The sequence below is a fragment of the Pecten maximus genome, chromosome 6 (genome assembly GCF_902652985.1).
Source record: "Pecten maximus chromosome 6, xPecMax1.1, whole genome shotgun sequence".
Lineage (NCBI taxonomy): Eukaryota > Metazoa > Mollusca > Bivalvia > Pectinida > Pectinidae > Pecten > Pecten maximus.
Window position 1 is genome coordinate 26,424,374 of NC_047020.1, and position 27,177 is coordinate 26,451,550.

Sequence of the window (27,177 nt, forward strand, 5' to 3'; positions counted from 1 at the left end):
AAAGTCTTTTAAAAGAAATTCTTTCTTGAATAACTTCCTAAAACATTGCTGACCAAAACTGCAAGTTAGCTTTCCCTAAGTACAATAATAAAACAATTCCTGTAGGGTATCTTAACTTTTATACATATCTGATAGATAAAACATGTATAATTTTACCAAACTACCAACCCTACCCTATCCACACCCTTTACCAGTAGTATAAGTAATGAAAAAGATACCAACCACTAAAGGCTTCTCTGTTTTCCTTCAGCATGACCATGTTTCCATCATATCTGAAACTCATGTTTCCATCATGACCATCTGTTAGTGTTATGCTCTCTAGTTCATCATCTGATCTCCATTCTAGTTCATCATTTGATATTCTTTCTAGTTCATAATCTGACCTCCTTTCTAGTTCATCATCTGATCTCCTTTCTAGTTCATCATCTGATCTCCATTCTAGTTCATCATCTGCTAAATCTCCATCCATCACAATCTTCTCTTGGTCATCATCCATCATCTGTCCATCCTTCACAATCTTCTCTTGGTCATCATCCATCATCTTTCCATCCTTCACAATCTTCTCTTGGTCATCATCCATCATCTGTCCATCCTTCACAATCTTCTCTTGGTCATCGTCCTTCATCTGTCCATCCTTCACAATCTTCTCTTGGTCATCGTCAATCATTTGTCCAGCCTTCACAATCTTCTCTTGGTCATCATCAATCATCTGTCCATCCTCCACTATCTTCTCTTGGTCATCTTCTTTCATCTGTCCATCATTCACAATCTTCTCTTGGTCATCATCCATCATCTGTCCATCCTTCACAATCTTCTCTTGGTCATCATCCACCATTTGTCCATCCTTCCCAATCTTCTCTTGGTCATCATCCACCATTTGTCCATCCTTTACAATCTTCTCTTGGTCATCGTCCTTCATCTGTCCATCCTTCACAATCTTCTCTTGGTCATCATCCATCATCTGTCCATCCTTCACAATCTTCTCGTGGTCATCATCCATCATCTGTCCATCCTTCACAATCATCTCTTGGTCATCATCCATCATCTGTCCATCCTTCACTATCTTCTCTTGGTCATCGTCCTTCATCTGTCCATCCTTCACTATCTTCTCTTGGTCATCGTCCTTCATCTGTCCATCCTCCAATATCTTCTCTTGGTCATCATCTACCTTGCTATTCTCTTCAAGCCTTTCTTGTTCATCAATGTTATCATCTACTATCTCTTCTTGTCCATCAGCATGTCCTGTCATTCCACTGCCTTTCTGTAGATATGAATTGATAGCATTTTTTAAAGACATGGATGTGCGGAAAATACATAAAATGCATGTATATATCAGGCCAGTAACCACTATATTAAACTAACAATCACCTTTTCAATTACATTCAAACAACCTTTTTTTAAAACCATAACAGGACGTAGGGTGCTCTATGTACATTTTAACAGGAACCTGAACATTATTGTCAAAAGAATAATATTTTTTTGCCTTATTAGTGTGTTCAGACTCTTCATAAAATATTCACTAATATTAGTTGCAGTTTTGTAACACATATTTATTAAGGCTGTTATGATATACTTATGCCATGATACTACAATGTATATACCACGATATCTACTCACGATAAAAATTTGAAATGAGTCACCATGTTTGATGGCATCGGCGACGCATATTATTTTGGTATATTGACAGGGATTTGCAGTCTCGAAAAAAGGTGTTTGAGGGAATTTAGTTTCACCCCCGCCAAGTTTCATATCACTATACATGTACTTATTGTACAAGGACGCATGTTTGTTACTTGACGGCATTTATCACGAGAGCATATCAAATTTTACATTACATGAAATATTATTTCCGGCAAAAATTGGATCCATACTAAAAAATGGACCAGATCAGACCAAACTGACTCAAACAAAAATACCGAAAAATGAAAAGTGTACCAAACCTAAGAAATTTATCATAGTTTTCGGTGCACCGCAGTGTATCTTTACAGCCCTAATTTTTATTGTCTCATTCTTCTATCTGTGAAAGTGCATACATGAATGGAAATCACATGTATAAATACCAATGCGTGGGAGTAGAGCTATATACAGTGATTTTTGGTGCATACAATGTCACTTTTAAACTCATTCAGAAAATCAAAATGTGATACTCTTACTAAATAAATATACAAAACATTCAAATTCATGGTGTTGCCAAGTATTACCTTATAAATGCATGGACACTTTTTATAAAAACTAACCTTTGACTTTGTTGCTTCCAAATCATCAAAAAATTTCCTTTCAGTTTGTCTGTTAAAATATAATTGATTCTCATAACATCACATGGGAATATAAAAAACAAAACAAGTAAAACATCTCATTCTGGAAAGGTCAATTAAGTTAAGCTCTTACATTAAGGCTTCAAACAGAATTTAAGGTGTTTTCAAAATATTGTCAACCAAATTCAAGCGCCATTTTGTACTTATAAATGCTATACAATTACATCATCACTTGAATAGTAAAGCTTGAAATGTTTCTATATCGAGAGATATTTTTAAGGAATTATTGTGATAGTAAATAACTGTCATGCAATCTGTATAAATTACATGTTTACCTCATGTTTTAGTAATGTTATTTCTTAGTTTTATTTTTATTTTTTTTCAAAGAAAAAGCAATATGGATAAATACTACATAACAAAGCATAACAAGATTTTCAATTATCTTTAAGGGGTTTTTCAAGACTTTCATTAATGTTCAAGAATTTTCCAAGATCTGCACCCGCCTTACTCTTTGATTTATGAAAACAGATTAATTTATAACAAATTAATACCTAGTGATTTCCTCAGCTGTTCATCACTGACTGTATATTTCCAATTAGATTTGTTGAGGGTTATGCTGTAAAATAAAACAATAAGTCCATGAGCTTTAGCAGTCTACTGATTTTGAAATTATTCTGTTACTTTGAACCTTTTGGTCAAATCCATCAGCCCATATAGGGCCTATGATTTCCTAATATAAACTATAGCAATTTTTCTCACAAATTCAAGACGTTAACTGTACTCTAAAACAAAATGATGAAACAAACGAAAACCTGCAAGAGTAAACAAGAGTTACGCGTAATTATATGTCTCACCTTTCCTGCTTTGTCAATAAATCACAGATAGGTATATGTGATAGGTGTTAAGCATGATTGTATCAGCTATATATATATAACCTCATCAAGTCTCAATTCAACAGGAGGGCTACAACAATGAATATTAAAAATGTTTTCTGCATTCGTTCTAAGGCAATTTAAAAAAGGGTCACTTCAGACTTCAAAACTAATAACTATAAAAAGGAATGCGATAACGCACTATTCATCTTCATCATAGAAGTAGCCTTTTCCCTCCGAGGCATATCCTGGCCACCACACTCCCTTGTCAAGCTTCACAAATATACAGGATCCATCTGAAATGAAAAGAATGATACTCAGAAGAAGTTTGAAATGTATTTTTCAAGATGGCGACTGTAGCGCACTGGTAGAACTTGAGAAGAAGTTAAAAATGTGAAAAGTTTACAGGCGGTGTACGGCGGACAATAACAAAAATAAATAAGTAAACTATATAGTTATATAAAAATTATGTCTTCACTCTATTCCACATAAATGAAAAATCAAGATTAGTAAATGTATGACTGGTACCTTTAGGCCGATTTGATTCAGATTGTTTTCTGTAAGGCTTGGTTTTTTTTTTGCTTCGTCCCATGCTCTGTGAGTAAAGAAAATACAAGTATTAAATGTATGCATACTTGTCTACATTGTATTATCATAGATCTATACAAGAGGTGAAAGGGGACAAGAAATTTTGGCAGTGTTGAAAAATTATTAATACACGTCGTAATCTCTAGTCATAATACCATAGGTACATATACTGTGGTTATTTCTAGGGGTGCGACAGTTAATTTGGTTAAAAACCAATAAACCACAGTTCAACGTTGTCGGTTCGGTTTTCAGTTTGTATACTTATATTTTGGTTTGATTCTAAAAAATTACTCAATGTCATTTATGCTAGTCTTTGTCAATCAGACGCTTGTAATGCCTGCATAGTTACGTAATTATCAAGCGTCTAGCTGACTGCGACTTATACAATGGTGGTGAATATGAAGCGTATGTCATGAAGCGTGGCATTATTTCCAATTAAACCTGGACCTGACAACAAAAATGGGAAATCAACAGCGTATTTAACATACATACATGTGCAGAAACTTATTTAAGTTTTATACAACGTCAAGCCACCATACATGCCATACCTCCCGGCGTGAGACAAAATCTCCCTTATTTTCAAGTCATTTATTTCCTCCCGGCAGGAGAGCCAAAATTCCCGTATTTTGTAATTCCCTCCGGTATTTTTGCAGACGCCATTTTTGTTTACAATTCAGTGTTTTTCTCGCGAGATTTGGCTAAATTTAGCGATCACGTGATCCATCTGTTCACGTGATCACTCAATCAAAATGGCGCCTGTTGGACACACGAAGCTCTGGCTAGTGTAATGTTTGCGCTAGAATATCTATCACCATGAAATAAAGGCAAGTCGCTTACAAACAATTTTAACCCCCTTAGCTAACAGACTTGAATTATGGTTTGTTTTCTTTTAGGACCATACTTTGATGATGGTAATTGATACAGAGTCTGGTCAGACGCAAAATCACACGTGTTTTTCATTTACCATGTGTATCGTTGATCAGTGATAGCAAGATGAAATCCGATAATTTCTTTTAGAAAACTATCAAAATTAGCACATCTGTTGGTCGTTACAAAGTGGTCAATCATGGTGTTTACAATGACTGTACAGTCCATGACAGACTAGAGACAATATACAAAGTCTCCTAACATTAACATCTTCCGTTCTCATAATTTCATGTATACACTTGCACACTTGGAATATTTTATATCTAAATGGTCCAACATAAGGTATCCCACAGGACATTTCATGGTGATTTTTACAACTGATGTGTTCCCTCGGAGTGGATCAAGCTTTCTAATTTTAAGAAAATCCAAACTGATAAATGAATAACTTGCTTGTCTTAATCTTTAGCTACATGTAATTATAATATACCCTTTTCAAATGCTGTTATGCAATATGCATAAAGCTGTGAAACTTTTTGTGTTGCATAAAAAAAATCGGAAAAAAATTCATATCATCAGAATATGAATGTATACTTGTTGCATTTTTTACCTTATACAACTTTTTGTTGTTTGCATATACAATATGATTAATATCTAAAATAGATACAAATATTCTTTATCACTTTCAAAATTAGTTAATTGCTAAAAAATTGAGTAAAAATGTCGATATTTATGTCGCGCACAAATCTCCCTTATTTTAGGCAAAATTCCCTTAAAATAATCATCAATCTCCCTTATTGGTCTCCCAAAAATATGGCATGTATGAGCCACTGCACTACATCTACTGTCATATGTAAGGCCTAAAATAAAAAATTAATTGTTTGCTGCTGCCGCCCTACCCAAAAAAAATGGTCCCGCTGGAATTATTTTTTTACGTTTTTTTCGGTCATTTTTTTTTTATAAATCGTCATTTCCGGATTCCGGATTTACCGGATTCGTTTCGGTTTTAGTTTTGACTCTTCGTCGCTCAAACGCTTTATAATAGCGAGTTGTTAAAGCGTGCAAAGCACCTTGCTGACGTTGTGGGCTCGGAGCCGCCATGGACGTCGCTACGCTAAAACGAAAGTTGGCTGCAGTCAGCAATGATTACGTATCGCTGTGCTGTAGTTTGGTGTATGAAGGAGAACCAGATATGCATAAACATAAGGCCATCATTAAAAAATTCTTTGTTTGCTGTTGCCTACCCACCCCTTCTAGGAGTGGGTAGGTAGGTAGGCTTTTTTTTTTTTTTTTTAAGTTGAGACATTTTATAGCATAATTTTGTGAAATATTACAAAACAACTGAAACATCATGTGGACATGTAGTGTAGTGTGTTAAAGGTACAAATTTATTGTCCCGATTGTACTGATGGGCTTAATGCCTAAAGTTTGAATAAAAACTTGAAAACTTGATTGTCTATGTGTTATATTTACCCTGGATGTTTTTCTTGGTAGATTGGTTACTGCATGCGCACTGTATTGCCACTTATCTTTAACAATGCACCCTTTGGTTCTTAATCTGACATCCTCTGCTTAATGCTAGCTGGCTTTGTAACATATATATGCATGGTGAGTGTCAGATATGATGTCTTTTTCAAATGTACATGTACCATATATCATATGAATCATTTAGCCAGGATGTTCAAGCAACCTGGGGGTTCCAGCTAGTGTTTAAATAATAACACACACATATATATATAACTTAAATAATTGAACAATTTTATTTAACACTTGAATTAATAAATTGAAATCTCATTGAACACAAAAATATGTTAAAACACAACAAAACTGAAGTTGACACGATATGAGAAAATTGTTAATAATGACATTGGATGGAATGGATTTTTTTTAGATCTGGACTAGTAGATATTGATAGTGTGGGTATTGCACAAAAAATATAAAAATACAAAAACATAAAAATATGTTAAAACACAACAAAACTGAAAATGACACGATATGAGAAAATTGTTAATAATGACATTGGATGGAATGGATTTTTTTTAGATCTGGACTAGTAGATATTGATAGTGTGGGTATTGCACAAAAAATATAAAAATACAAAAACATAAAAATATGTTAAAACACAACAAAACTGAAAATGACACGATATGAGAAATTGGAATGGATTTTTGATAGTGTGGGTATTGCAAGCAATGTTCATATTGCAATATTTGGGGGCATATTGCGATATGTTAAGAAATTTTGTCGATTAACATGTTACAAAAATGTACAGGAAAACGGACAGATATAATAAAACATCAGGTAATCAAGTTTCAATGACAAATTTAAAAATGACAAACTGTATCTATCTATCCCTAAAAATTATCACAGCAAACAAGTTTAATTTGGCTGATATACTTTTGCTATAACATTATTTCTAAATAATTAGTTAATAATTGTACTTAAACAACATTAAAATGACTAGAACAAAATTCAAAATCACATTGCTATATAGTATTGCAAGAAAAATACTGTAAGTGCAATATATTGCCCACCCCTACTAAGTATTGATACTGTGTATGTTACTATGTATCTGTTATACAATATTTCATAAACAGACAAATTGTCATTAATACAAAATTAACAAAAGGACAGGTCAGGGTGGACATGATCTGCTCGACTAAATTCAACCAGTGGTACCGAGTGGTACTATATAAAGGCGAGTCTGTAGTCGAGGACTCTGTCAGACAAAATCGTTAGAATGGGGTTTCAACTTCCTACCCCCTCGCCTGCATCTGCCAGGTTTGCATCTCCGCAACATGCCAGGCGGAACGGGCTACCTGCCTATCTGAATATTTCAATTTTTTATTGGATTCCTTTTCACACTGTCTTTGCCTGCCAATAAACAATCCGCACAAACAGGCAGAACAACACGATACTGTTTGAGCAAGTTGGCATCTCGCTGTACTCCATCAACAGCGCAGTGACAACACACGTCTTTCCTTGTGGCAAATCCTGTAGCATAGTATGCAAATTCGATGTGGGTGTTGCAGGCTAGTTGCAACTTGACGAATACCATACCTTGCAAAGCATCACCTGAAATTAAATAATGATGGATACTTCACAGTGAAATAATTTGCAAATGCATACTATTAAAGATGAAATCCTTTTACATTATAAAGTTGATGCTTCAATATATTGATTCAAACTACTTTTTAAAAAAAATATCAGAGAACAATAATACACTGAGGTTAGTCTTTTGCATGTTTACATTTTGTAGGCTAACCTCTACCACAAAATGTGACTTACCTGTGAATTTTTGCCCTGTAGCATCCTTGTGTTTCGCAAATTTCGACAATTCGGTCGCTGACGACATCAGGACACTGAAGGCATTCCTTTTACTAGTACTAGTCGGGTTACTCTCGGATTCTGTTGTTGTGGTAGATTTGATCACTTTAAAAGTCGCATATTTCAAAGTGTTGTCGAGGTTTTGGGCTACCTCGATAGCCTCATCCATATGGGGGTGGAAGACAGTGATCGAGTTTTTTGCCGCAAGAGATAACTCAACCACATCTGTTTTCCCCGGCAGTGACGGCGAGTGTGTGCCGGTATGTAATAGCTCATCAAGCACTTCATTCCACGTGTCCCCGACACCAAACTCCATAATATAGTTGTTCTTGTTATGTTTATGCATATCTGGTTCTCCTTCATACACCAAACTACAGCACAGCGATACGTAATCATTGCTGACTGCAGCCAACTTTCGTTTTAGCGTAGCGACGTCCATGGCGGCTCCGAGCCCACAACGTCAGCAAGGTGCTTTGCACGCTTTAACAACTCGCTATTATAAAGCGTTTGAGCGACGAAGAGTCAAAACTAAAACCGAAACGAATCCGGTAAATCCGGAATCCGGAAATGACGATTTATAAAAAAAAAATGACCGAAAAAAACGTAAAAAAATAATTCCAGCGGGACCATTTTTTTTGGGTAGGGCGGCAGCAGCAAACAATTAATTTTTTATTTTAGGCCTAACAAGAACAACTATATTATGGAGTTTGGTGTCGGGGACACGTGGAATGAAGTGCTTGATGAGCTATTACATACCGGCACACACTCGCCGTCACTGCCGGGGAAAACAGATGTGGTTGAGTTATCTCTTGCGGCAAAAAACTCGATCACTGTCTTCCACCCCCATATGGATGAGGCTATCGAGGTAGCCCAAAACCTCGACAACACTTTGAAATATGCGACTTTTAAAGTGATCAAATCTACCACAACAACAGAATCCGAGAGTAACCCGACTAGTACTAGTAAAAGGAATGCCTTCAGTGTCCTGATGTCGTCAGCGACCGAATTGTCGAAATTTGCGAAACACAAGGATGCTACAGGGCAAAAATTCACAGGTAAGTCACATTTTGTGGTAGAGGTTAGCCTACAAAATGTAAACATGCAAAAGACTAACCTCAGTGTATTATTGTTCTCTGATATTTTTTTTAAAAAGTAGTTTGAATCAATATATTGAAGCATCAACTTTATAATGTAAAAGGATTTCATCTTTAATAGTATGCATTTGCAAATTATTTCACTGTGAAGTATCCATCATTATTTAATTTCAGGTGATGCTTTGCAAGGTATGGTATTCGTCAAGTTGCAACTAGCCTGCAACACCCACATCGAATTTGCATACTATGCTACAGGATTTGCCACAAGGAAAGACGTGTGTTGTCACTGCGCTGTTGATGGAGTACAGCGAGATGCCAACTTGCTCAAACAGTATCGTGTTGTTCTGCCTGTTTGTGCGGATTGTTTATTGGCAGGCAAAGACAGTGTGAAAAGGAATCCAATAAAAAATTGAAATATTCAGATAGGCAGGTAGCCCGTTCCGCCTGGCATGTTGCGGAGATGCAAACCTGGCAGATGCAGGCGAGGGGGTAGGAAGTTGAAACCCCATTCTAACGATTTTGTCTGACAGAGTCCTCGACTACAGACTCGCCTTTATATAGTACCACTCGGTACCACTGGTTGAATTTAGTCGAGCAGATCATGTCCACCCTGACCTGTCCTTTTGTTAATTTTGTATTAATGACAATTTGTCTGTTTATGAAATATTGTATAACAGATACATAGTAACATACACAGTATCAATACTTAGTAGGGGTGGGCAATATATTGCACTTACAGTATTTTTCTTGCAATACTATATAGCAATGTGATTTTGAATTTTGTTCTAGTCATTTTAATGTTGTTTAAGTACAATTATTAACTAATTATTTAGAAATAATGTTATAGCAAAAGTATATCAGCCAAATTAAACTTGTTTGCTGTGATAATTTTTAGGGATAGATAGATACAGTTTGTCATTTTTAAATTTGTCATTGAAACTTGATTACCTGATGTTTTATTATATCTGTCCGTTTTCCTGTACATTTTTGTAACATGTTAATCGACAAAATTTCTTAACATATCGCAATATGCCCCCAAATATTGCAATATGAACATTGCTTGCAATACCCACACTATCAAAAATCCATTCCAATTTCTCATATCGTGTCATTTTCAGTTTTGTTGTGTTTTAACATATTTTTATGTTTTTGTATTTTTATATTTTTTGTGCAATACCCACACTATCAATATCTACTAGTCCAGATCTAAAAAAAATCCATTCCATCCAATGTCATTATTAACAATTTTCTCATATCGTGTCATTTTCAGTTTTGTTGTGTTTTAACATATTTTTATGTTTTTGTATTTTTATATTTTTTGTGCAATACCCACACTATCAATATCTACTAGTCCAGATCTAAAAAAAATCCATTCCATCCAATGTCATTATTAACAATTTTCTCATATCGTGTCAACTTCAGTTTTGTTGTGTTTTAACATATTTTTGTGTTCAATGAGATTTCAATTTATTAATTCAAGTGTTAAATAAAATTGTTCAATTATTTAAGTTATATATATATGTGTGTGTTATTATTTAAACACTAGCTGGAACCCCCAGGTTGCTTGAACATCCTGGCTAAATGATTCATATGATATATGGTACATGTACATTTGAAAAAGACATCATATCTGACACTCACCATGCATATATATGTTACAAAGCCAGCTAGCATTAAGCAGAGGATGTCAGATTAAGAACCAAAGGGTGCATTGTTAAAGATAAGTGGCAATACAGTGCGCATGCAGTAACCAATCTACCAAGAAAAACATCCAGGGTAAATATAACACATAGACAATCAAGTTTTCAAGTTTTTATTCAAACTTTAGGCATTAAGCCCATCAGTACAATCGGGACAATAAATTTGTACCTTTAACACACTACACTACATGTCCACATGATGTTTCAGTTGTTTTGTAATATTTCACAAAATTATGCTATAAAATGTCTCAACTTAAAAAAAAAAAAAAAAAAGCCTACCTACCTACCCACTCCTAGAAGGGGTGGGTAGGCAACAGCAAACAAAGAATTTTTTAATGATGGCCTAATCCTATCTAAAATGGAAACGTGGTGCACTTTAAGTCACTCTTAAGTCGATCTTTTGAACGAAACAAAATATTCCTTTATATCCAGTCAGGTTAGTCAGTTCTGCAGTTGCGTTTAGATTGAAAAACAAATAAGAAGCATCTTCACTGTGACCAGGTCTATATCTGTGTTTATTAAAACTGATTTATTGCCCTATTCTGTTGTAGAACAGCTGGGTTTTCATCAGACGATACATGAACTTGAGCCTCGATATACAATTCTCTATCGTAAACATTTTTCCCGAAAATGTAATTCCAAAGTTATATATATAATGAACAATGAAAATCTATGCTGAAGCTTGCCATTTGATAGGTACACGTGATGGACTGAAAAATACTTATGTATGAATCACTATGTTGGTTGATATATATCACTGCCTCACAGTTACATGTAATTTATTTATTGAAAACGAGCCTATGGAATTTTAAAACTAATATTCATGTGGTATTGCATATTGGTGCCCACCAACGGCATTGTGATATCTTGAAATTTTTTAGACTATAATTACGGCCTCTTGGAAATCATGAATATTAAGCAATCATGCAAGATCCGACGTTCTTTTACAACTTCAAATGCCAGGAAAAAATACTTGTCCAAGTCTCTAATGGCATGGTATTGTGTTTCAATTTGCCTATTTAGATCATCCTCTAACAATGAGTAACATGTAAAAATCTAGGCAAATGGAATAAAATTTCTTGTTCTTGTCAGTAATCAAGTGGCAAATCCTCATCCCAAGTCAAGTTTATTTAAAAAAAAATGTATAATAAAAATATATACCATCATCTTATAAATTTTGTATAAATACACACCATGGCATTATGTTATCTAACATATATTTAATACCATATTGATATCACAAGATTTCTCTTTAAATGTAAAATTTAATTAGTTAGCCCTGTTGTAACAGGAGAGAAAAAATGCACGGCTAGACCGGGTTCAAACCCGGGACCTTCAGAACTCTAGACGGACGCTCAACCAATTGAGCTATCTGGTTGCCGACTATCAACCCGGTCTAGAGCCGCTACACTGTTATCAGATAAATTTAAAACTTTTGTTTTTTAATACTTATCATTGAGCCACTCGTTAATTATGTAACAATATGCATACAGTAGTACATTATCAGGTCGGGGGAAACCACAAATTTGCGTGTAATACGCCAATAGGCCTATTATACGCCAAATTCAGGCACAGGTACCTGACTCGTTTTATAAAATAATAACATATACAGTACATATAAATGAGACTTATATGTACTCTATATGTTATTATTTTATGTGATTCATGTATGGATTTGTTACTTAAAATAGCTCAAATCAATTTAAACTCACCTTTTTCATTTTTTTTTTATCAAAGTCGCATTAATTTATGACAAAATAAATAATATTTTGCTGAAAGATGTTTAATTGAAGCATTGGCTACTTAGAAACTTGATGTAATAATCGCCGCCGTACTAACACTCGTAACAAATCCATACCCCAATTAGCGTATAATAGGCCAGTTGGCGTATTATACGCAAATTTGTGGTTTTCCCCGACCTGATTATTACACTTTTATACAGCGCTAGCTTTCAGGATCTGAGGACATTGCATTTATATTAGTAGAATCTACTGTACCTGATTAACTGTTTACTAACCCTCGCCCATAGGTCAAGGCAAGATATATTTCATCGCTGCTGGTACAAAAATCTGCATTTCCGTCATTCCGTAAACAATGTGAAATAGTTTGTGATCTTGTAAAGACAGCATTACAATTCGAAAGTCAATATGCTGTTTAAATGTTATCAAAAATCCATTTTGGTATTCACTCAAAGAAAATTCATCGGCAAATGATTTTGCAACATCAATTCCGTCAGTGTCAAAGAAAAAAATCTTGCATTCACATTTTGAGCCCACACAATGTAATGGTTTCGCCATGTCTTACATTTAATACTTTCATTTGATGTTTTCCTCATAAATCGGAGAGAAATAACGTACCTTGCTTGTTCTGCTTTCCTCGCAATACCCTAGCCTGCTCAGGACTCCGCCGAATATTTTCGCGCCAAAATCATGACGTGTTAATTCTACAACTTAGAAGCATTCCGAGTAGAAATTTCCCATGATTCCTACACCTCCATTTCATGGTCGTGTGATAATATGAGAGTGTTGAAATGGTCTAAAAATAGCATTTTTCTACTTTCAGTTTTTTATTAAAGATTCGCTCACGCTGATTACGAATATATGGGGGAGCGATTTGTGGGGAACGACGGGAATCCCCATAAGCACCGTTTTTCCCCACAATGTTGGTCTAAAAAACAAACATTGTCTAGCTCGGGTGCTCTCTCTCTCTCTCTCTCTCTCTCTCTCTCTCTCTCTCTCTCTCTCTCTCTCTCTCTCTCTCTCTCTCTCTCTTTATAACATATAGTATAGCAATTGACGAAGAAGGCGACTTTATGACTCTTGCCCTGACCGGGCCTCGAACTGAGGCACCCAATCGCCTAACCAGAATTATTCTAAAAGAACCGTGACTGGTAAATCGTAATAGATACATGTATCATAAATATATTTCATGTGTATTGTGGTGAGGAAGAGTTTTGAATTATACCACATGCAAAGTAAAGAATGTACATGTATATTTTAAATATAACCGGTTATTTTATTATGAACGGTTAACAGATTATTTGAAAACTTACTAGAAAAAAAACCTGAACAACAAATATCTGAATGTATGCTTGGTTATTTGCGAATAGAAATAATAGATTTCTAATTCAGATATGGAATATATGTTAAAATTTAATAAGGAATATATTCGTTGTGGAAAAAACATGTTTGCAATATACTAATTATATAAACTAAATACTCACACATTTCCAGTTAATTTGGGTTCCGATTTGAGCCGAACTATCTCTGCCTTTAGGTCTTCAATTTCTTTCTCTGCACTGCGTAATTAAACTAAAGAATTATCTTTCATGCAATTGAAGATAAATGAATAAAAACCATTGGTCCCCATTGCTTTTGTAATTGATGTTACGGTTGGATAATTAATACAAACTGTGTTATAACTAAATGCTCATTCGAGCATTTTATGATAATCACACTTGTTGATTTGGATATACTTGCAAAAGTAGAAATATTTTTATTTGGGAGAAACATGATGTATGGTAAAACATCATACGTCAGTTATTCATCACATGTATATCTAACTACCTAGTTAGAACTATCAAGAAGGAGTAAATTATAGATTCAGATACATGTTAGTAATGAAGATATACTAATACTAATAACACTTTTTTATTATGATATATGTTTATCAGAACAACATATCTAATTATCGACCAAAATAAATAGTTATAAAGGTATGCTTTTCTCCAAATTCGAAATAATGAATGAAGTTACTTTTGTAGAGATGTGCGATAGATCGAGTCCATGTAATCTTCGGTGGCATCCTTGCTTCTGAAAAAAAAGAGATTTAATACAAATGTATACAACAGTATAGAATTTGGCGACGTCTTCATTAAATTTACGTCTTTTTGGATGCACTTTAATTTTATGTACGCTGTTGTATAGATCCAATCCATATTACTATAGCTTCAGTACAGATAATGTATCACTTTAGTCTCCCTACCGAAACGTCGCGCGTAAATTCAATATGCAATACATCAGTAACGATATGTTATACGACATTTTATTTATTATTATTATCATTACCCATGTTTAAACAGATTCTTGTTATTCTTAATACATTCGTGTGTTGCGACAAAGCTTTTGTTGCCAACCTCACCCCCCCCCCCCCCCCTACCAACCCATCCCCTCCCCACCCCCCTTTTGAATACCTGTATAATGTTTATATTTTATTTATTGAAAACGAATTAAGCACACTTCGTGTATATTTACCCAGTTGATGCTCCATCTTGTTTCTTCAGATCTGCTGATTTCCTTGTGTTTTTATTTTTGGTCTTCGGTGGCATTATGATTCATTCAATTTTTCTTTACCCTGTAACAGAATCAATATTTCTGTATATAGACAACTGAGTAAGAAGATCAGCGAAAACGATCGTCGTCTCGGGATATTTCTGAATATGTCTCAATCGTATCTGTTGTCAGAATTAAAAAAAAAAAGATTCAACAACAACTTCACAACATACCCGTTCAGATGATTAAAATCTAAAGAAATATTGTAAAAATACGAGTTCATGGTTACGGAACTTAACAAACACAAATCATGGGAGGTTCAATAATTTCAATGCCGAGAACTTTATTATGCGATATCATACAACACGTAATGGAATACTAACCAAATAAGATCATGCATTGTAAACATATTTTACCAGAAAAATTCTAAATACTCTACTTTTACTTTTATCAAGTTAAAGTTGATCGTTGTCTTTAAAAGATAGTCTTCGTTTGAGAATAATAACTGTTATAATAGTACTATGCTCATCGTTTGATATAAAATGTGACATGATGGTCTGTTCGCATTTTGCCTACCACTTGCTAGTCTTTATTCATAAATCAAAAACCCTATGCCGTGGTATCTGATTTATAAACAAGTGCATATTGCAATAAAAAATGTTATACGATATACATGTACCATTTCTGTGATCAATAAATCTCAGCAACGGTCGTGTTAGTTGACAAAACTGAGACTCCGGATTATTGACGGCAACTGGAAACGAGTTATATGTGTTTGGAAGTCGTTTAAACAACTGTTATACTATACCATCTTTTGCTCAAAGCAATTGTTTTGAAATATCATCGAAATAAATGTTTGCATTAAAAGTTAGGTTCAAACCCTTGTCGATGCTTGACATTTTCCTGGTATACATTACATTAATATCAAGCAATGCACTACTCAACAGGACGTTTGTATATAGCGTCATAAACATGCACTACAATATTAAACATAAATGATACCAAAAAACGTATTTTCTAAAAATACAATAATTCGGCGAGTCGGCAGTGGGGTGCGGGTGAGTGTGAGCATATTGGGTTCTATTAGAACCTTTACACTTGTACAATATGAATAGCAGAAATGCATTTTTAAAATCTATTTTAAGTAAAATAAATTATTAGATTGAATTAAACTACTATTACGACTCAGCGCACATGAAATAAGCAATGGAGATGCGTTTAATGCACTACTGATTAAGCATTTTCATCCGTGGAAATCGCTCGTGTCGTGATAAACAAAGCGTAAAATATGTCACAATTGAGTGTGTAAATTACTATTGTATTTCTTTCTTTTCTTGTTTGTGAAATATTAAGTATAGTATAGGATGCTATGAAAATATGTCAGGGGTGCATAATCTGACAATGAGATGGTATCTTATTGGTAGGGGCCTCCTCATTGCATTATCTTATGAAATAGTTATGTAATGTTCTTTTTATCCTAATTGATTTACATGAAGTAGTGCTATGTAGAGCTTTCTCAAAAACTTTTCATTGTCCTGTGTCATTTCATTATTTACCTTGATATATGTTAGCTGTGTTGCAGAGATAATCGTGTGTTTAATCATCTCTTGATTTGTGCTATATATTCTATGTATGTGTATTTTACAGTAATTGGCATAAATCTTATTTATGAATTCGGGTTGATAATCTACTGCTTACCTGTACATGTAATGACACCTATTACTGTAATATACTCTGATTTTGTATGGTTTAGCACGTACACTGGAATCATAGTTCAGGTGTGTATTCACCTACACATACCTTGTTCGGGTTAGTATACATGTACACATATCATGTTCGGGTGTGTAGGCAGGTGTGTGAGTTTGTATACATATATATGTATGTGTGTGTGTCTGTAATTTTCTGTACATATATAATATCTCCATGCCATGAACACACAGTATTAGGGGGGATACTTAATAACAAATCATATGAGAGCCGGGCTTACCTATAAAACATGGTCATATTAGTTTTTAAAAAATGCCGAAACAAACACACATTATAAAGAAATAGATCTCATCGTGTATACGATGTTCTACTTTCGATTTGTATGTATAATACACGTAGATCTTACACGTGAATACGTACTACAGCGGAACATTTTTTACCTGTTAAATATATATGGTATACTATGATATATTGTATATAGATGTATTTGAAATAAACTTACTGCAGTGATGAAGCAAACTGTAACACTACTACGTGTGATATAAATCCATGTCACCGTCCATAGCAGCGGGTCGTTCCTATAAACTTCCTTGTGGGGAGCATAGCAACTCGATGTAAACAAACAGTTCCTACCACGGTCCCCTTTACCTGGAAAGACATGTATATCTTTATACTATTCCGTAAACTTAACAAGCAAATATGTCGTCTGCTCTTGACGGAAAAATTACCAGTCGGCTGACTGGTTATGTTCAGTATGATATCCATAATGTATGCTAAAACTGTTATGGTATACGTTCCAGTACTATGCGTAGTAACCACGTCATGGGCCATATAAATGTATAAACATTGTTCGGGATTAAAAATAGATTTAATACTCCATTTACAGTGGCGTATAGAGACCTGTTTTGATGTGCACGCAGATGTGGTGCCGAAAGTACCAACCGAAGCGCGCAGCGCGATGAGGCAGGGTTAATGTAATTGGAGGAGGATATACCCCCTTACCGCTAGGGGGTCTCTGGGGTCTCCCCCAGGAGAAAATTTGATATATTTTTGTAAAGGCCTTTCGAGCACTTTGACGTGGGACAACTTAATGGTGTCATTATTAGTTATTAGCAGTTATACTTTCCCCTATCGCACTATGTCTGGGTAGTCTGTTATTTTCGGATTGAAGCTACTTGCCGCTGGTTATGTCCATAACAGGATCCAAACAAATGGTACATTAACTGCTGTGTCAGAAACACAAAGAAAATCTCTTTGACTAGCTTTAGAAAGCTTTCTATCTTTTGGCTATTACTGCCGCTTTCTTCATTTTCAAATTATGTCTACGTGTTTACTTTCTCCATCGTCGGTATTCTGAAAAATAGTACAAAAAAAAACCAAAAAAAAACATGACAATCAAAGCATCAGGATTTTTTTTAAATTTATGTGTACGCACTTGCGTACCCGCGTTTAGGAAGCTACGTCCCTGATAAAGGCAATAAACTTCAATGTCTAAGCCGGGAAAAACATATACCTGTACTCAATAATAGCTTCTTAAAAGTTTAAAAAAACAAAAAACAAAAAAAAACATGCTTGGTATGTTCGAATTAGTTTTTAAAGACATTTTTTAGATGACTGAAAACTGCATTTGCTTGTTTTTGTTATTATAATCCTTTATAGAGGAGGGATCATTCTTAATCCTCAGTTTCTCAATATCTGAAACCCGTTAATGAATGGTTACAGTCGTATTGTGATACTTTTGACTCCGGCGATTTTGGCGAACTTTTTTAGTTTTAGCTTGATGATTTTTGCTGAAACATACGTGAGTTTCCACATGATGCACCTTCAATAACGTCGGTTTAAAAATTTAATGTCCTGTGACATTTGTGTATAGGACCTGAATTATTTTGAAGATAAGCTCCAGTTTAAGGCCTCTACCTGTTGATGTATAACACTAAACCATTGCCCTGATTATATAGTTCTAATTGACGACGTGTGTTAACCTTGGATGTATTCCCGACACCTTATCAGTAGCCCTCCACCTCTGGGTTGCGAGTTCGAAACCTACGTGGGACCGTTACCAGGTACTGACCGTAGGCCGGTGGTTTTTCTCCGGGAACTCCGGCTTTCCTCCACCTCCAAAACCTGTCACGTCCTTAAATGATCCTGGCTGTTAATAGGACGTTAAACAAAAACAAACCAAACTTTGGATCTATTCTAGATTTATATGGCGGATGTTGTCGATGAAACAGGTGTCGCTCACCTTTGGTTTTATTCTTGTAATTGCTCAGGAGTTTCCATGTAAATCCATTAACTTTAATTGTAATTTTGCCATCTTTTTATCGCTTTTGAGTTGGATCGATGGTTTTGTTATTATGTTATTGATGGATTTAATGAACTTGGGCTACTCTCATGAGAACTGTGTGCATGTATCTGTCTTTATTTCACTAGGCTTTGACGTCCGGATGATACAAAATTCAAAGCATTTCCAATGTCTGAAGTTCGTAAAATGTATTTAGATAATGATTTTGAAGGTATACTTTTCCACAAAACAATCTTACTTTGTTGTGTTTTGGTTTCAGATTTTACTTTTGAAGTTGGCATAAACATGAATATAATATAAATAAGCTCTTTATTGAATTAACTGTTTTATTACAGGCAATTTGAACACTTTGTTTTCTTCCTTCAGGATGTATATTTCTTGGTGTAAATGACCAACCCCTCCCAAACCCCTACCCCCTATCCCAAAGTGTGTGGCATATCGGAGTCAACTAGGCTAGCATTGATGTGTTTTTGACTCTTCTTGTGTAAGTCAATAGTAATTCGTTTATTTTTTTAATAGATTATATTAAACTTAAACGGACGGACAGACGGACGGACGAAGCAGAATGCCATTCGTGTTAAAATTGTATTTTTTACATCACTAGTGAACAGTATCATAGATATAACATACCACATGTGCTACAACACTCATGTGATGTCATCGATGATGTATTAGGTAACAATAACAATACGAGGTCACGCGATTGTCTAATCAAAGAAAAAGAATACCGTCCTACTCGAAATCCGCCTGTTTTATATAGAAATTGAATCGACAGTTTTCACTTTTTTTCATTGTTATGAGTTATGTGAAAACAGAATCTTACACTCAAGGTTATGACTGATGAAATTGATTTAATTCGTTTAATAAATTTGATGTGCAATTCGCCTAAAGGTTGTGGCATTTCAAATTATTGAACTTGTTTGATAAATCCCATATGACATGGCAAATCATCTATTTTTGATGAAATTATATCCGTCATCGACAGATGCCAAATATCTGAAAACACCCTACAGAGGATAAATGTTTAACTCGGCCCTCATTTGGTAATATGAGTACACGTACAGTTACTGAACACCTGATAGAGCTAGGTCAGCTGTAATTACTCGTATTATTCGCCGTTTTCGTTTGGAGGTTGATTTACTGATTCAGTTCAGGTAGAATATAAAACTGACATATCATTAAATGTCCCGAAAATATTTTCAATGTTTGTTAGTTTCAACTTTCAGTTTATTGAACGTAGCCGAGAAATATACTTACGTATGTAAATTTAAACTTTCAGTGTATTTACGGGTTTTTTTTAATTCACGTTGCGTTCTTGTGAAAGTAAATGCCTCTTGTCATCTTTGAGTAATATTGATCCTGTTCCATTTTTTTTCTGTACTTTTTCATATTTTATGGTAGACAATGGTTATGATGTATTCTTACATTAAAATCACGTATTCATCTCATTTTGACGGAGATTGTACAATATTAAATGTATCTTGGAAGTTTTTTTTTATCTCCAGATTTCAACCTTGTGGTTTTAGCTCATATGGCACGAAGTGTCGGTGATCTTAGAGTCTATTTCAGAGTGGGCGAGTGTCGTCCATCGTCCATCCATCACTGAATATTTTTACTTCTAGAAAACCATTAGCAACGGAGTACTTATATTTTGAATTGATCAATGTTACGTTTGCACTGTGTTTACAGTGAGGGGCACCCGTGGGGTGACTATGGGCCATTGAGTGTATCGGGTAACGTAGCGCGAGATGCACGTGCTTTACCTGTGATATACCTCGACAGACGCTATAGTGACCCCCCCCCACCAAATCTATCTTGGAAAGAGAAGTTGTTCTTGTTTTGTTTTCTGTGTTACAGGTCTGTAAGCCGGACATGGACGTGGTAAAGAGGTCGAAGAGCAAGGACTATTATGGCGGTATCGCGTGTGATTATGGACATTGTCGTGATTTTTGTTTATGAAAATGAGTGCACAGTAAATAGCGTTAGCTGCAGTAAGCGGTATTCTGAACACAGTGTGTTGATTTTTGTTTGATAAATAATTTATGTTCGTTTGAACTGGTGAATTAGAACATAATAGCATGAGGTATGAGGAGAGTGCATTATATTTTCCTTAATAAAGGAAAAAGCTCAAGATCAACTATTGTCTAAAAAAGTCCATTTGCTAATCGTATTTTCAGATTTTAAAAGACCCATGATACTTAATTTCATTAGTAGGTCCCGGTTATAATTAAATTGCTATGGAATTTCCCCACATTAATGAGGTTGACATATTTTCAAGGTCATGGGGTCAAATATACAATCTTCTTCCCACCGAGATTATTTATATGTAGCCAGTGGGTCTAATACTATAACGTTTTCTTATCTGTTTGACCTTTCTGCACTTGACCTTTTTGCACTCCTCCGAATCAAGAAGAGGTTTCAAGAACTCAATGATACAGAAATGCAAAAAATAAAAAAATAAAAAAAGCAAGATATATGCGTTGTTTCTTTTGTTCTGGATGCATGATGGTAAGAGGCGGCTAAATGCGGGATCTTATCTTTTCTCCTGAACACCTCTCTACGTCTTAATGTCTACTGCTTCTTTTGATCATCTTTAGATGAGCGTTCGCTCCTATGAGGACGGTTTTAAGTAATTTAGTACTATACCCTGGTCGAGACACACCTGAGTGTCGTAAAACAATAGTTTTAACTCCTGATGATTATTTTAGGATTGGGAGAACTGATTCACACACTGGTAGTATGTTAAATATGACCGGGTGAGGGTGTCCTGCTGGATGTCTTCGGCATTAGGCTGCGATGATGTAGCAGTGTATACGTACGGTCAGCTTCTGTTCCGTTCTATCACAAGAGAAGAGCATGAACATACTGCAGTCTACTAGGACGTACGTATAACCACCAACAATGTACCACACGGGAGAAGCCGTCCTCAAAGTGACAATAGTTGTTTTATGTGACTGGAGTTACCTCCCTTACACCATGGTGCCTGCTTTACCAGTGCTACATGCAAGTTTATGTTACAGCTGTCTTAATAAGAAAGTGTCTACCTGTTAAATATATACAATATGTATAACATGGCGATGAACAAACAGTCAAAATTTAAGAATACATGTTAAAATAAACATAACGGTTAATTGGAAATAGGTGAAATGTAGATCTGAGATAACAACATTTCGTCTGCTGAATAGCGTTCGTTTTGGTTATATGATACGCAATAGTTACTAAACGTATATTCGTAGATAAATATTGAATATACATAATGTAAATTCATTATTACTCTCCTCACCGTGACAATGAAGCAAACTGTTAAACCAATATATAGGCATATGTGCATGCACATGTATTCACTTAAATGTTAAATTATACTTCTTTGTAGGGATCATACATTATATGTAGCTGCACAGATAGTTACACCCCCCTTACCTATACGCTATAGATAATATTATACCTCATGTTTATAACAGTGCCTGTGATTAGCCGAAACGTATCACTTGGAAGGGGGATAAAACATCATATCTCCCTGAGGCGCGTGCCCCCATGGCGACCCCCCTCCCCCCACACACACATTCTGTTGGAAGGAGTTGTCTCCCTTCAAGTTAAACGTTCAAACGTTTTCGTGCAGTCGAAAAGCAGAAATAGATACAATTCTGTAAAACAAGATTGCTCAGAACACGAAAATATCAACAAATGTACACGCCAACTGTTTCCAAGAGTTTCTAAAAGAAACTGTCAATAACACCTTGGTTTGGAATCGTATCAATTGAGCGACCGGGATCACAGAGGGTTTGTGATCAAATGATATTTCATATCTTCAGTTTATTTTTGAGTATCATCATTGCTGATTATTTTTCGGTATAATTAATAATATATGACCCTGGATGCAATGTAATATGAAGGTTTGTTTACCCTCAGCTCTCATATTTTCCTCGGGCAAGTCCTCGAGAAACATGATACCTCCGGGCCAAAAAAAACAAACCTTCATATTACCCTGCATCCAGGGCCATAAATGCATAATATTACAGGAATATGTTGTATGATCTGGTTTTCGTCTTTTAGCCTTGGTTGGTTTTTGGTTTTTCACTACTTTGCTTTTCCGACTGTCGTCTTTAGACGAGCACATACGTCTCCATTGTACACGGCTAACCTGTAATATCACGTTCGATGGTTTACTGGTTTGCGCATTGTGAAGTCTTAGAAAGGCATAGCATACAAATGTCTGGTAGTAGACACGTCCACTCTTTAAACATGAGGCCGAATACATATATAGATATGTCTCTGCTCTTAGGTACAATACAATTAGCATTAGACCTCGAATTGTCCTTAAAAACACCCGGCCTAGGGATCGTTTGTTTGTTGTATAGGTTGAACGTCCTCGCAACAACCATGGTGATATGACGACGGGTGTCTAGGGGACACCTAGAGAAAGAAAATAAAGCTCAGAAAAGTACAGAGTAGTGAGGAAAGGAAGGAAAGATTCAAGATCTACAGTGTTGCTCTTGAGCCAGAAGATCTAGTTTGGTGTATTCAAAGTCCATTTGGTAGAAAACACGGAAGGAAATCACCGATTCTTCAGAGGGCCAACTTATAGTCTGCTTTTACCTGCAATCAACATGCAGCAGGGTAAAGCCGGTCTTATTTGTCGGTTCTTCAATGTCCCGTGGACAGAAGACAAAAACCCCATCCCCGACCCTGCAGGGGGAGCGTAACAAGTTGCCTCTTACGACATTCATTGAGGTACCCTATTTATGCTAATGTTTGCTAATTTGACTTTATTCTAAACCAAATTTAACATACAAATACATATTGGCGCACTATGTTAATAGTTCCATTTTATATTTTCTTTTGCAACCAAACGTACGAAGGATCATAGCGGAGGCAGTACTGATTCAGAAGGACTTGTTTGTACCACTAAAGCTCGCATTGCTCATAGACCTTTTGGTTTGGCATGTTTTTTTAAACTCGTCAAACAATTACTAGAAGTAAATTTCCTCGGAAATACTTTTTTTGTGTAAATTAAATACCAACATACCAGTTACCAAGGACATAAGTGGCTTCGATTTGAACTGCAATGAAACGCCGTTTACTTGTATATATTACCCAGTTCACAGCAGCAGGGGTGATTATGAGCCAAGTCTCCTTGCTGGTAGTTTGTTGCAGAAATGTCCAGGTGTAAAGATCTCATCACAGCCAACAATGAAAAAGTAACAATAAATGCTTTCATTTATACCACTCAATCTTCTGATATATTCCCTGTTGTCAGATTGTTAAAGTTAAGTCTCAATGGAGGAAAGGAAACGTTGCTACGAAAATTGACAAAAATGCATGTGTGTAGTGTATTAGTGTGAGTTTTTGGGGATATGGTATGTTCTTCATTGATTCCATCTGATAGCACAGAGGCGGACGCTCAGCAAAAGGCCAAACGTGAAGCAGTGTAAAGGGTGATATTAGGGAGAAGACAGTTGATTAGAAAAAATCGGCGCAACAGGTACAATTCTTTCGCCCTATCTGCATGGCTTAGGATGAGATAACAAATGTTATTAGCCAAGTTTGTCTCGTTTGTTACCACAATGTATCAAAAATGTGATATACTTCAAACTGAAAAATTACTGTAAGCGACCACGACAAAAAGAAAAGGTTCACATGTATGTCGACATACATGTACTGGGGTTATCGACATGTTGTGGGTGTAACTGTCTTATTATGATGAATAGCACTACAATTCTATTTGTAAAACATAATGCAACTTTTTAATCAAAACTCCCTCTCATCAGTATATTTAGGGATGTTAAAATGTTTAACCATTACATAATTATAGTGTTTCAATGTGGATGATTGCACTAAACACATGTTGCTAGAGTTTGCTATGTCGATCAAACTACACAATCAAAAGAATTAATTTCTACATTAATACACTTTTGGTACACTAATTCATTTATAATGAAATTACTTTCAAACGTTCTGAGTATTACTTTTTTCCTGTTTGTTTTATTACTATGTTTCATTAATCATGTCTATACTATTTTAAACAATTATGATTACGATTTTTTCTTTCTTTTTTTTCCTTTTATTTTTTTTGTGAAATACAGTCAACCAGCATTTTTTTCACTTACTTTTTTATGTCTGTCAATATATTTTTACCCGGAATCACGTGACACTGTTTCAGTTAATCAGAAAGTGCTTAAAATATCTGGGGTTATGCCAATGAAAGATTAAACAAATATTAAATTATCTTTTTTCATATCTTAACCTATAATAAGATATAATTCATGCATGTAACGAAGCTCGAAGCAGTTGTTTCAAATACTCATTTGAATTCATGGTGTATGGATATCAAAAATATAACATGTCTTTGGTTTAGCAAAATGGTAATATTAATTAAGTAGCTGTAGGACTAGCGATGTGTCCTACTTTACATGACTGCAGTCTGATGTATCGTCTTCACGGACAAAAATATGAAGTACTTAGAATCCCCTCTTTTACGAATGTCAACCACGCGGTCCGCGTTATTTAAGAGGCTTTGAAAATAACGCCTATATGTATTGTTTTCACCCGAAGCACTTTAAGTCTACTTATAATGTTTACAAGTCGTTCATTAGAAAATGAATCGAGGTCATTTCGGAAAAGTATCTCTCCAGATATTGTCAGACGACATTCACAGCTGTATTCGGTGAATTCATTGTGATGTTAGCAAAAGATTCGGATAATTACATTCTTGATATCATAATCTGATAATGTCGGAAAATGACAACTCAGTCTGTCGTCTGACGTCTTGGAAACGGAAGTCACACTAAGGTGAGTTCGATTAAGACGTAAACGGTGAGTTCGTCTAGACGCCGATGTCAGATGCCCTAACCTGATCTAATTAAAATCGAGATGGTCATTCTCACTACGCTTCATGAACATCTAACAAAATCGCATCAGGGGTCACGTCAGAATGACTTTTTGGAATAACCAATCAAATTACTACACACAGAATCTTGGAAGTGAATACCGTATGTCCGACATAGCATGTCCAGAGTGCATGGCTTTCATAATCTGTCAATCTGTTTGGAGTCATTTCGTCCAGCGAAATATATAGCTTTACACGTGCTGTACCGAAATGGTTAGCTTCAGATGCATCATGTGACGAATGGGTGAGACCGATGACATCGAAAAATCGTCAATTCGACCTGAAAGTAAAAATATTGAGGTAACAAAGGTCATCCTGACGTGACCCCTAATGCGATGTTGTTAGATGTTCGTGTAACGTAGTAAGAATGAGCATCTTTATTTTAATTAGATTATCTAGACGCAGGTACCACAATAATAGTTTTGCACGCTGTTTAAATCAATATCATTTGTTTATAAACCGACACGTGGTTCATTTCTGACCAACCAGAAGAGGGCAAACATATCAACAACTAATAGAAACTCATGCCTCTGTTTTTGTTTATTCTGTTCTTATTATTTTGAATAAGCAATTGTATTGTTAACATCTCGAGTCCTGTTCATACCACTCATATTTTCAAATCTAATGCGATCTTATTACGCCTTTAAAATAATCATGCATTTTGCTTTTAAGTTGCTTAATTTTGCTTGTTCAGTCCATAAGGATTGTCATTGAAGTATACCTAAGCATTAATGTTCTCAAATTTGTTATTTTCTTGACGTTTTGTCGATTTTGAAGTTTTATCATGGATAGAATTCTTTGTGCTTGGTGATTAAATGATACTTAGATATCCTGGAAACCTGTCAAATTTGGCGACAGCATTTTGATGAGAGTCTTTTTCAGAAGATGTTGACGTCAATCAATGATGATTCATAACGTTAGACTTGTTAAATATTTCCCCAGAAAAATAAGAAAATCTCAACTGAATACATATATATCTATGTTTAAGAAGATGTTATTAACGTTTGGCTGAAATATCAGTATTATGCATAAAGTGTGGCGGTGTCACGTCATTCAACGAGATTTCTGATATTGATATAGATTTTGTATAACATATGATATGCTTTATATCCGTTCTTGTCACATCAACTCTTCAAGATCGACATTCTGTCTCCTGGTTGATATTTTCAGTGGGAAGATTTACTTGAATCAGAAATTAACTTGTCACACAACGTAGGCCATATAATGGTCTCCTTGAACTATCGATGGAAACGATGATGATTTGACTAGCATGCAAACTGTTCACAATTTCAATATTATTTGTGTTTTGTA

General features: G+C 35.2%; 3 protein-coding genes and 1 long non-coding RNA gene across 11 annotated transcripts in view; 1 reads left to right on the forward strand and 3 right to left on the reverse strand.

Annotated features, from left to right (window-relative positions):
* Positions 1-17,346, reverse strand: part of LOC117329389 (trichohyalin-like) — a 43,247-nt gene extending 25,901 nt beyond the window's left edge. For 5 of the 8 annotated variants that reach the window (XM_033887320.1, XM_033887324.1, XM_033887325.1 and 2 more), the window contains exons 1-4: positions 17,181-17,346; positions 14,954-15,053; positions 14,456-14,512; positions 13,924-13,998 (exon numbers count right to left, since the gene is read on the reverse strand). In XM_033887320.1, coding sequence (XP_033743211.1) covers positions 13,924-13,998; positions 14,456-14,512; positions 14,954-15,027 — 206 coding nt within the window. In that variant the 5' untranslated portion in view covers positions 15,028-15,053; positions 17,181-17,346. Of the gene's footprint in view, positions 1-13,923; positions 13,999-14,455; positions 14,513-14,938; positions 15,054-17,180 lie in introns of all 8 variants that reach the window. The other 3 variants (XM_033887322.1, XM_033887326.1, XM_033887321.1) reach the window with 2 other exon arrangements.
* LOC117329393 lies at positions 1,060-3,433 on the reverse strand. The gene is made up of 3 exons (XR_004533159.1): positions 3,330-3,433; positions 2,807-2,871; positions 1,060-1,261 (listed from the first exon to the last, which is right to left on the reverse strand). It is a non-coding gene; the product is annotated as an uncharacterized LOC117329393 (long non-coding RNA).
* Positions 5,875-8,579, reverse strand: LOC117329391. Its single transcript, XM_033887328.1, has 2 exons — positions 7,868-8,579; positions 5,875-7,654 (listed from the first exon to the last, which is right to left on the reverse strand). The coding sequence occupies exons 1-2, from the start codon at positions 8,343-8,345 to the stop codon at positions 7,416-7,418; spliced, it is 717 nt and encodes a 238-aa protein (XP_033743219.1). The 5' UTR covers positions 8,346-8,579; the 3' UTR covers positions 5,875-7,415.
* LOC117329392 lies at positions 8,595-11,038 on the forward strand. Its single transcript, XM_033887329.1, has 2 exons — positions 8,595-8,961; positions 9,175-11,038. The coding sequence occupies exons 1-2, from the start codon at positions 8,607-8,609 to the stop codon at positions 9,411-9,413; spliced, it is 594 nt and encodes a 197-aa protein (XP_033743220.1). The 5' UTR covers positions 8,595-8,606; the 3' UTR covers positions 9,414-11,038.
* Positions 17,347-27,177: the final 9,831 nt, after the last annotated feature.

Bases quoted from the DNA above. Each gene is read 5' to 3' on its own strand.
- LOC117329392 (XM_033887329.1), top strand. From the start codon at position 8,607: ATGGAGTTTGGTGTCGGGGACACGTGGAATGAAGTGCTTGATGAGCTA. The intron at 8,962-9,174 runs GTAAGTCACATT...ATTTAATTTCAG, and splicing joins TACAGGGCAAAAATTCACAG to GTGATGCTTTGCAAGGTATG.
- LOC117329391 (XM_033887328.1), bottom strand. From the start codon at position 8,345: ATGGACGTCGCTACGCTAAAACGAAAGTTGGCTGCAGTCAGCAATGAT. The intron at 7,655-7,867 runs GTAAGTCACATT...ATTTAATTTCAG, and splicing joins TACAGGGCAAAAATTCACAG to GTGATGCTTTGCAAGGTATG.